The sequence below is a fragment of the Lynx canadensis genome, chromosome B1 (genome assembly GCF_007474595.2).
Source record: "Lynx canadensis isolate LIC74 chromosome B1, mLynCan4.pri.v2, whole genome shotgun sequence".
NCBI classification, from domain to species: Eukaryota; Metazoa; Chordata; class Mammalia; order Carnivora; family Felidae; genus Lynx; species Lynx canadensis.
The window spans coordinates 165,570,288-165,582,448 of NC_044306.2; the positions used below are offsets into that span (position 1 = coordinate 165,570,288).

At 38.7% G+C, this 12,161-nt stretch overlaps 1 protein-coding gene across 1 annotated transcript in view; it reads left to right on the forward strand.

The window, feature by feature from the left end:
• Positions 1–12,161, forward strand: part of TXK (TXK tyrosine kinase) — a 47,246-nt gene that overhangs the window by 7,479 nt on the left and 27,606 nt on the right. The window contains exon 5 of the mRNA XM_030313910.1: positions 5,587–5,641. Coding sequence (XP_030169770.1) covers positions 5,587–5,641 — 55 coding nt within the window. The remainder of the gene's footprint in view (positions 1–5,586; positions 5,642–12,161) is intronic.

Genomic DNA, 12,161 nt, shown 5'->3' on the forward strand with positions numbered 1-12,161 from the left:
TCTCTCTCGCAAGTCAGCCTCCTTACTGCCATCACAGATCTCTCTTCTCCGTCCTTCACTCAGCTTGTCACGCCCCCTCTCTTGACCTGAGTCATGTAGCTCTGCGCAGAAATTCTAGTCTCCACTCAGTAGGACAGAGCCCTCAGGTGGCTGAACACCTGTCCTAGGAAAACAGTTCCACAGCTGTCTACTGTCAGTCCAGCCTACCCCTCAGGGGGCAGCGTCCCAACACATTAGGTCTCTTGAAAGGCCAGGTCAGGGGAAGTTCTGTTTGTAAATCTGTCAAGAAAAATTAGAAAAAATAAGATTTTCTTTCCATATTGTAAACTCAGTTCAGGCCTTCCAGGAGATTAAAGGAGTTATGTGTGGAGGTACTTAACACAGTAACGGATAGTTGGTGAATGAACACTCAGTAACCAACAATGTGACTTTCCTTCCTTTTATGATTAACAAATGTGCTTGCTGCTTCCTTAGTTTACACAAGGCTTGGAGTCTGCAGCTTGTTTATACTATAGATATTGGGTAATTTGAATTAAACCACTCTGAACTTAGAATAGTCATCTCATTTTCTTGGCTTTGATTCATGTGTCTTTAAAAGTCTTGTTCTCTACTCCAATTGTGAGAAAATTAATTTTATTTGTTTTTTTTTTAATTTTTTTTTAATGTTTATTTATTTTTGAGACAGAGAGAGACAGAGCATGAACAGGGGAGGGGCAGAGAGAGAGGGAGACACAGAATCTGAAACAGGCTCCAGGCTCTGAGCTGTCAGCACAGAGCCCGATGCGGGGCTCAAACTCATGGACCGCGAGATCATGACCTGAGCCAAAGTTGGACGCTTAACCGAGCCACCCAGGCGCCCCTATTTGTTTCTTTTTAAAGGAGTTTATTAAAATGTAGATATAATAATTATCAATATAAGTCATTAAAGTATATCAACTACTTACTAAGGGCCAAGCACTGTTCTAATAAGTATGTAGAAATTACTGCTTTAGTTTGAAATAATGTAGTGTGGGTTTAGAAATTGGAGAAATCTATGGGGCACCTGGGTGGCTCAGTCTGTTGAGTGTCCAACTTCAGCTCAGGTCATGATCTCACGGTTCGTGGGTTTGAGCCTGGTGTCGGGCTGGGCTCTGTGCAGACAGCTCAGAGCCTGGAGCCTGCTTCAGAGTCTGTGTCTCCCTCTCTCTCTGCCCCTGCCCTGCTTGCTCGCAAAAATGAATAAATGTTAAAAGAAATTAAATTGGGGAAATTCCGGCTCAAATACTGACATCACAACTGACTAGTGCTTGGCCTCTGGGCAAAGTTACTGAACATCTATAAACCTCTACATGATATGAAAACTGGGGACCATAATGCCTATCTCATACAGGAATAGTAAATATTTGAAACATTCTAGAACTGTGAAGCCGACAGGAAGTGAATTTTCAGGTTGCTGGCTATCACAGATGTACTACATTTCGTAGTTACTTTAGGCCCTGAATCACTTCACCGTATTCAATCTTTCCTGATTGTACACTTCTGATGTACCAGATGTTAGCTGTTCTAGGCCCAGGGAAGACGGAGAAGCAGTCCATGTGTTCACAGAACTTACAGCTTTATGGGGGAAATAGACATTAACCAATCTCAGATTCACAAATAAGTATAAAATTTTAAATTGTGGTCTTAGTAAGGAACAGTATGGACACTGGGAGAAATCAGTGGTAAAGGGGATATAATTTAGATGAGAGTGTGGGATTGGGAAAACCTTATAAGGAAGTGACTTGAGGTCCAAAGGTAGTAGGAGGTACTTAGGGGTGGAGGGGAGAAGGAATGCTCATGTTAGTGTGGGTTTTTGACATCTCAGGAATCTTTATACTTTAAAATATTTATGGCTGCTTTGGTTTTAACTTAATATCCAAATTATCAACATTACAATGTGAAAACCTGGTTTTCAGTAAGCCCTCAAATTTAACTTGCAGGTTTTGATATACTGTTTACAGATCTAAAACAATAAGAACAATCACTTTAATTCAAACTCAACACACAGTGTCCTTAAACAATCAGCCCTTTTATAAGTTCAGTTAATGAAATTTCCCAAAACATTTTACTTGCATTAATAGACTAAATAAATTCAATTTTCTGATTAAATATTTTACATGCCAGACAGGGCAAATTTGCAATTTTTAATAGCCCTTTGTAAGTCCATATACGACCCTGGAAATCTAATAAATTAAACTTAAATGTGGTAAGCCAAGTTCTCTTAACCATACAAACATCATTTAAAAAGTCAAATTCCCATAAATTTCAAATTGTAAGTTTAAAATTAATTATGCTTTTAAAACTAGAGGCAAAAACCTAATAATGTCAGATTCTCTTAAAATTATAGATACTTTAAATTTTTTTAATGTTTATTTATTTACTTTGAGAGAGAGGCAGAGTTGTGTGTGTGTGTATGTGCGAGTGGGGGAGGTGCAGACAGACAGAGGGAGAGAGAGAATTCCAAGCAGGCTTCGGGCTATCCGTGTGGAGCCTGACAAAGTGGGGCTCGAACTCATGAACTGTGAGATCATGACCTGGGCTGAAATCAAGTGTTGGATGCTTAACCAACTGAGCTACCCCAGGTGCCCCTTAAAATTATAGGTACTTTAAATATCAAACATATTGCTTATCCTGAATTTTAACAGAAGTATGAGTCTGATTTATCTCATCATCTCTAACCTGAATGCTTACTCTCCTCAGGGTTAAAAAATCGCTAAAGAGAAGCAGGTTTCCCTTCTTAGGTCTAATAGGGTTTCTAGGTTGAAAACTCAAGACTACAACACTGTTACTTGTTGATTCAGAGATTGGAATGGGGTACATGAGGCTTACATGTATACAAGCTGTTTGTAATCAGCAACAGTTGGACATGCTGGATGGCTTTTATTTTTTTATTTTTGGATGGGTTTTGTATGTTGGTAGAAGCCCCACCCCAAGCTCTCTGTCCACATCACTCAGTATGAGTTTTACAATCAGTGTCGTCTTGGTATATGAGTTGCAAACTTACCTATTAAAAACACTCCACAAAACTCTTGTTTCACTGTCTGATTTAACCAGATGAAATTCTGAAATACCATGCCCCTGCTTCTCCTATGTCACATCCATCTAATCTCTTTTCTGACAGGTAAAATTCTGCATTATTTTAAAGGATCTTAAATTCATCGTATACTTCTATCTGGCTCTTCTATTACTACTTCGAAGTCATTCTTTTTTTTTAAATTAAAATTTAATGTTTATTTTATTATTGAGAGAGAGAGAGAGAGAGAGAGAGAGCGTGAGTAGGGGAGGGACAAAGAGAGAGAGGGAGACACAGAATCTGAAGCAGGCTCCAGGCTCTGAGCTGTCAGCGCAGAGCCTGATGCAGGGCTTTAACTCCTGAACCACAAGATCATGACCTGAGCTGAAGTCAGATGCTTAACCAACTGAGCCACCCATGTGCCCCTCTTTGAAGTCATTCTTTTTTTTTTTTTTTTAATTTTTATTGGGTTTATTTATTTTTGATAGACAGAGACAGAGCACAAGTGGGGGAGGGGTAGAGATAGAAGGAACATAGAATCTGAAGCAGGCTCCAGGCTCCTAGCTGTCAGCACAGAGCCCAACGCAGGGCTGGAACTCACAAACCACAAGATCATGACCTGAGCTGAAGTTGTACGCTCAATCGACTGAGCCACCCAGGCGCCCTGAAGTCATTCTAATGACATCCACACATGGATGGATTTTTAATTTATATTTAAGCAAAATTAATATATTTGCTTATATTTCTCACTATAATAAATAAGTATGAAACAACAAAATTAACACCAATGTGATAGCAGGTGAGAAACATGTAGAAAAAAATAATTTCTATAAAATTTTCCCTTTTGGAGTGTCATTACACAGTCTTGGCTTTTCTTTTTTTTTTTTTTTTAATTTTTTTTTTTTTAACATTTATTTATTTTTGAGACAGAGAGAGACAGAGCATGAACGGGGGAGGGGCAGAGAGAGAGGGAGACACAGAATCGGAAACAGGCTCCAGGCTCTGAGCCATCAGCCCAGAGCCTGACGCGGGGCTCGAACTCACGGACCGCGAGATCGTGACCTGAGCTGAAGTCGGACGCTCAACCGACTGAGCCACCCAGGCGCCCAGTCTTGGCTTTTCATAGCCTCAATGTATTTTAGTGAGCGATAATCATTATTTTCCGTTTAGCACCCAAATTTCATGAATTAGCAAATGGGAGCACCTTTAAACTAGTCCCCTGTGTCTTTAACTCTGTCTCATTTATTTTGAGAGAATTTCTTCTTTCTACAAAAAGAGGGCTGAGACTCATCCTGAAATTCCCTCCCCTAATATGAATATTCATTGAAAAGTACTGAATGATATTCACAGTTTAACATCACAATTACCTTTTGTTCCCACTGGTGATAAGTAGCCCAATTACTTTGTCTAGAATCACCTGTAATCATCCTCTATTCTCTATGCTTCATCTTTTTTAAAGTTCATTTTCAACTTAAGGCTGTTAGTATTTTTAATGCCTGACCATTCTAATTTAGTGGCAGCTTTTTATTACTGCAGGTTAGGGGAAGTCCCACGATATGGTAGGTTCCATCCTCAAAGTCAGATATAGGAGTTTCATGTGGCCACCATTTGGCCTACCCACTGTGACTCAATGTATACTCTTACTTAATTATGTTCCTGTGAGTGGTTCTTATAGATTTAGTGGTAGTGTTTCATACAGAGGAAACAGCAAGACAGGAGGCAGAAAGGGGCTTGGTGAGGAAGGCAAGAATCCCAGGGTGGCCGAATCTTTGTATGAGAGGGGAACAAGAGGGTGTGTGAAATAGGGCAACATACTAGTTGTTCTGTTTACGTTATTAAACCACTAACTTCACTACGAGTTAACATACAGTTAACATAACAACTGGGTCAGAGTTAGTTTTAATTTGGGAAAGGGAACACAGCACATATAAAAGCGTGCAAATAGGAAGTTCCTGAGAACAAAGAAAGAAATGGGTATTTTTTAGTTTGTCTATCAAAGCTCAGTAAATGTTTATTGAAGATGATGCCTTCTTAATCACATACCTTTCATGGAAATTTTCAGGAGATTAAATCACTCGAAACCATATACGCCTCAGAAAGTCGAATTAAGATGTGATAGAAGAGGGGCGCCTGGGTGGCTCAGTCAGTTGAGCGGCCAACTTCGGCTCAGGTCACGATCTCACGGTCCGTGAGTTCGAGCCCCGCGTCGGGCTCTGTGCTGACAGCTCGGAGCCTGGAACCTGCTTCGGATTCTGTGTCTCCCTCTCTCTCTGCCCCTCCCCTGTTCATGCTCTGTCTCTCTCTGTCTCAAAAATAAATAAACTTTAAAAAAAAAAAAAAAGATGTGATAGAAGAAATTAGATTTTGGCTTACAATTAGTAGAACTATATTACCTTAAATCAATGACACATAACAGTACACTGTTGTTTATTGGAATTAACTCTCTAAAATCAGTTCTGGAGTAAAGTTCTTAGTAATGAAGGAAATGAAGGGATTTTTTTTCGGTAAAAAAAATGGAATATAAAAATTTTAAAGTATTTTTATCGCTTTTACAGGTGGTACCATAGAAACATCACCAGAAATCAGGCAGAACGTATTTTGAGACAAGAGGTAACTCAATTTATTAACAAATAACTTGTGAATATTTTCAGAATTTCTGAGAGATGGGCATTATGAAGACGTGACCCAACTAGAAAGTTTTTTCTTCCTGTTCTTTATAGCTCTAAAATATTATTACAACTTTATGTCTACTGCACATTTTCTGATAAGTTGGAAAGCAGATGTATTTGTATCAGATCATGTTTTTCATGGACTTTCACTGTCATTTGAGAAATGTTTTTTTCCTGAAATGATTTCAATTCCACCGTACTGAAACTGCTCATTCACTTCAAAGTGCATTCTGCGAGAAGAGTCTATATTTGAATTGCCTATATGCCTCTGCATATCAGGCAGTAAAATATACACTGTCTTTATGAGCTTAGCTAAGGCTTCTTAAAAACACAAATATAGAAAAATACACAGTGCTGCACTTTCTTTGTTCTTTGGGAACAAAAGGAAGAGTGGGGGAACCAAAATATCAAACTCAGATCAAAACTGCACTTTTAGGTCAAAACAAAACAGAACTGCATGCAGTTTCCAACGGACGGTAAGTGTGAACTGTGGGTAAAAGCAGTCAAACCTAGAAACTAGGGAAGATGTGTGTGTCATTTTATACTGCTGTCGGATGTTGAGGAAATCTAGAAATGTGAGTGAGAAAGAATCAGTTCTGTAACTAAAAAGTCAATGCCAGGAATGGCTCAGGACACAGAGAAGGTCCAATTACTAGCAGGGGGATAGACAGAGTTTGAGGGACACAGACCCAGTCTCAGCTGGTGATGGGGACAGAGGTTGGAGGTCAGGCCCGGCTTCTCTAGCTAGGAGGAAGTGGGGTGTGGCAGCAAATGTAGTATTCATCCGGCATGGTGACAACAGGTGGACTTCTGTAAAGAGATGTTAGTAGGTCTAGAATAGACACGTAGGCAGAACTGGAGCAGGCAAGGTCTCAAACAGGCCCATAGCAAGCAAGTTAGTCACAGGCGATATGGCCACAAGATCACATGGGCTGTGCAGGGTCAGCCTGAGAGGTTCTGCAGCTGAGAGGAAGTCACAACAGAGCCAGGGGCTCACCGCCCTACGAAGACTAGAAGAGCAAATTGCACAAACCCCCATGTACCTAAAACCCAGATATCACAAATAGCAACATTTGGCAGGAACATTCTTTAACAAAATAAAACACAGCAGATACAATTGAAACCTATCCCTTCTCTCATCTGTTTCATGCCGCCCAGTCTCCAGAGGCAATCACAATAGAAGGGTGTGATCCCCTTGTGTCCATGTGCTTATATTTTTATCATATATATGTGCATATATATGCGCACATTATATTTTATCATATACATCTGCATTTTATGTGTTTTAACATTTCACATAAGGAGATCATATGTATGTTGATTAAAAAATTTTTTTAACGTTTATTTATTTGTTTTTTTGAGAGACAGAGACAGAGCATGAGCGGGGGAGGGGCAGAGAGAGAGGAGACAGAATCTGAAGCAGGCTCCAGGCTCTGAGCTGTCAGCACAGTGCCTGATGTGGGGCTTGAACTCACAAACTGAGGTCATGACCTGAGCTGAAGTCAGATGCTTAACCCACTGAGCCACCCAGGAGCCCCAATTTTTAATGAAACATTGTATTTCAGTTTTATTCACATGGGTACATAAAGATCAAGCACATTCCTTTAACTGCTGTATACTATTTCATTATGAGTATACCAAAAGGTATTGATAAACATTCAAATTGTTTCTAACTTCTTAGTATTACCAACAGCCTGCCAAGAACTTTCTTGTACAGGTCATCTTGTACCCAAGGGCAAGGATTTTTCTTGTTATGCCCAGAAATGACCTGATCAGGATCTACGTGTGGATTTAACATTAAAGATATTTTGGAATCATGATTCAAAGTGCTTCTCCTAAGTTACGCTCTCACAACGAATGAGAAAACTGGCCCCTTACATTCTTGCCAACAGTTGGTAACTTCACACTTTTTTCAATTCACTGAGAAATTGTATATATGTTTTATTTTCCTAATACAATTTTTTAAAATGTCTGTTTATTTTTGAGAGAGAGAGAGACAGACAGAGACAGAGAGACAGAGTGCAAATGGGAGAGGGGCAGAGAGAGAGGGGGAGACACAGAATCTGAAGCAGGCTCCAGCTGTGCTGACAGCTCAGAGCCAGACGTGGGGCTCGAACTCACAAGCTGTGCGCGATCATGACCTGAGCTGAAGTTGGACGCTTAACCGACTGAGCCGCCCAGGGGCCCCCTGTGCATGTATTTTAAAATGTGCATTTCCTTGATCAACAGTTCAATTGAATGACTTTTTATGTGTGTGTTGGCGAGTTGGGCTTCCTCTGCTGTTACATGACTGCTAATATCCTTTGCTCATTTTTCTATATTGCAGTGCTGTTTGCCTTTTTAACTGATTAATATGTATTTTAAAAGTATATTCTGAAAACCTGTCTTTTAGGTTACCACCATATTCTTCTCATTTCTGGCTTAAAATTTTTTCATGCTCTTATTTTTACACTTTAAAATATGTTAATGTCAATTTTTTCAGTTTTTATGATCTCTCTCCTTTTTTTCCTTTTTTAGTATAATAAATCCTTCTCTCTTCTGAAGTAATAAAGGAAGTTTATATTTTCTTTTAAATGCTTTAAAGATTTGCTGTTCGTTCTTAGGTCTTAATCTAAAATGTGTGTGTATGTGTGCTATGTGTGTGGATATTTTAAAATATATACACGTTTTTCCATGTATCTTAAAATATTTTTGTAATTTACATATTTTCTATGAAAAAAAATTTTTTTAACGTTTATTTATTTTTGAGAGACAGAGAGAGACAGAGAACGAGCAGGGGAGGGACAGAGAGAGAGGGGGATACAGAATCTGAAGCAGGCTCCAGGCTCTAAGCTGTCAGCACAGAGCCCCGTGAGATCATGACCTCAGCAAAAGTCAGTTGCCTAACCAACTGAGCCACCCAGGCACCCCTTTATTTTCTGTTTTTTTAAAGTACCTGGATTAAAACCTAATGGTCATGAGGCATTTAAATTTTTTTATGTTTATTTATTTATTTCGAGAGAGACAGAGCCAGGGTGAGCAGGGGAGGGGCAGAGATAGAGGCAGACAGAGAGAGAGAGAGAGAGAGAGAGAGAGAGAGAGAGAGAATCCGAAGCAGGCTTTGCACCATCAGCACGCGGCCCAACATGGAGCTCAAAGTCACGAAGCCGAGAGACGGATGCTTGATTGAGCCACTGAGGTGCTCCGGTCACGAGGCATTTAAAAAATATATATGTGGCAGGACTCTCACACAGAGAGTCGTGACACTGAGGCTTTTCTTTCCTGGAAACAACTTTATTCCTGCCGGCACCGCTCCGTTGGGTTCGTACCCGAAGAACTGAGCCCCGAGCACCACGTGGCGTAGTTTTTTAATGCATTTTTAAAAATTCTTTGTCTCCTATATATGGCAACATACAAACATGCAGTCTGATCAAGTGGCCTCATGTTACAAGGTCGTGAGGGATGTTGACATGTATGCATATAGCCAGGTTGAGGTTTTTTTTCCTTTCCTTAGGAAGGGGACCTTAGAAAGGAAAGGGGATCCTTTCCTTTCCTTCCTTAGGAAGGTTTTTTTTTCCTTTCCTTAGGAAGGTAAATATACCACATTTATATTTCTGGTTTGGGTTTCCTAATACTTTATTTAGCATTTGTCCTGTTATGTTCACAAGGGAGCCTGGCTTCCAATTTCCCACTCTCTTTGCCTAGTTTCAGTATAAAGGCTATGCTAGCATCATAAAATGAAGTAGGACATGAGGTTTTGTCTCTTTTTCCAGTCTTGAAAATAGTGTATATTGAATGCAGGTTATTTGTTCTTGAAGTTGCATATATCTCTCATGAAATAGTTTGGACATGCTGCTTTTTCAGATATTCGACTACTGATTTAATTTCCTTTTCTTTTTTGAGATGTTTGATAATTTACAGTTATGTGGAGAATTGCCTATTTTATATTTATTTTCAAATTTATTGCATACATTTTTATAGAGGTATCTTATAATTTTATTTATGTCATATTTCAATAGTCGGTATGTTCATATGGTTTAAAAATCAAAAGACTCTAAAGTTTTCTTCCATCCTTGTCCCCAGGCCACCAATTCCCTTCTCCATAGACAAACTTCTATTATTAGTTTATTCTGTGCTTTTTCAGAAATATTTAATACGTGCACAAATTTTCTTATAGTGTTATTTTTACACAAATAGTAATATATATACTCTTGTGTACATTACTTGTTTCATTTAACAATATATATTGGGAAGGAATCTTTTCACATCAGCACACAAAAAGTGTCCTCATTCATTCTACACATGCATAGTATTTCTTACTTTGGATGTATCACAAGTTATTTAAAATTTTTAACGGAAATCTAAGTACTATACTACTTTTATGAGTATATATGTAGGATAAATCACCCGAGATAGAAATTCTGGGTCAAAGGGAATGTACATTTCTAATTTTGGTAGACATTAAATTACCCTCTATAGTTGTACAATTAATATTTCTACTAGAAATGTAAGTAAGAGAGTGCTTATTTGCCCCACAACCTTCCCAGCAAGTGTTTAATGAAACACATGGATCTTTGCTCTCTGACATCTCAAATCAGTGTAGGTTTCAGCTACATTTCTCTTTTTAAAAACTTATTTTTATTAAAAAAACTTTTTTTAACATCTATTTATTTTTGAGAGAGAGACAGAGCATGAGCAGGGGAAGGGCAGAGAGAGAGAGGGAGACACAGAATTGGAAGCAGGCTCTAGGCCCTGAGCTGTCAGCACAGAGCCGGACGATATGGGGCTCAAACCCGTCAACCATGGGATCATGACCTGAGTGAAAGTCAGACGCTTGACTGACTGAGCCACTCAGGCGCCCCTCAGCTACATTTCTCTTATCCTGGGAATGTTAAGCATCTCCGTATATATGAAATTTTATATATTTGTCTCTCCTTTTCTGGAAGCTGTCTGTTCGTATCCTTTGCAAAATTTTCAGTTGGTTTTTTAAAAAATGCTTTCCTCACAATTTGTAGGACCTCTGCAGCTATATTAAGGAAATTAGCTCTTGTGATATGTGGCAATACTCTTCCCAATTTTTCAGTTCTAATACTACCTTTTTCCATGAATGGTACTTGAATTTTTTGTGTTTGAATTTATCAGATGATTTTTTGCGAAGCTTTAGTGTCAAGTTAGAATTGTCTTATAAAAAATATTATAAAAATATTGTAAAAATTTTCCCCATGTTTCTTGATTGCCTTAGTGGTCTTATTTTTAATGTATGCATGTTTGAATAATTTGTAGTTATTCCTGACACAGAGTGAGGTATGGATCCGATTTTATTGTTTTTCTAGGTGGTTACCAAGTGTCTATCTTTTCTGCATTGATTTGAGATGCCACTTTCCTTAGAAACACAACTCCTATGTTGCACTACATCTGGACTTACTATTTGCTTTCGTTGATCCTCTTGTCTATTTATGTGATGCCTTTATCTGTTTTAAATACTGAGGCTTTCTTTAGTGTGGCTCACCTCCCTCATTATTCTTTTTTCAGAAATATTCTGAAGATATATTTTATACGTATGAACTTCACAATTACTTTGGCCAGTTTATAAAAGCTTCCTACTGGTGCACTAAATTTACAGAGTAATTTAGGGAAAATTATTTGGGCATTACAAATCAGTGCAGTTTGGGGACCAATTTGTTCTGGGACCCACATATTAATTATTCATATAGAAAAAATTAAAACTAGGTCCCTACTTCAAGCAAAAATAAATCTTGGTGGATTGAAAACCAATGAGAGGAGGAAACATCTTTGTATTCTTTAGGAGCGTTTAAAATTTTTCTTCATTGGGGTGCCTGGGTGGCTCAGTCGGTTGGGCGTCCGACTTCAGCGCAGGTCATGATCTCACAGTCTGTGGGTTCGAGCCCCGCGTCAGACTCCGTTCTGATTACCTCAGAGCCTGGAGCCTGCCTCGGATTCTGCATCTCCCTCTCTCTCTGCCCCTCCCCTGCTCATGCTCTGTCTCTCTCTGTCTCAAAAATAAATAAAAATATTTAAAAAATTAAATAAAATAAAATTTTTCTTCATTTAGCTCTCACAAATAATTTTAAGTTTATTTTAAGGTATTTTTTGTTGTTGTTGCTACTGTAAATGGGTGTATCTTTTTTTTTTTTAACCTGTGAAAAAACTTGAGTTTTGTGTTAATTTTGTAACTGATGACTTTGGTGAATTAAAAAAAAATGTTTGTATTAGTTTTTTAGTTGATTCTCCCGGGTTTCAGGTAGAGAATCTTATCAACAGCAAACAGTGATAATTTCAAACCCTCTTGTACAATTTACTTTAATTAAAACAATTTTTTTGAGAGAGAGAGAGAAAGCATGTGTGAGCGAGCAGGGGAGGGGAAGAAGGAGAGAGAGAGGATCTTAAGCAGGCTACACGCTCGGGTCCGAGCCTGACACGAGGCTTGATCCCATGATTCTGGGATTACGACCTGAGCTGAA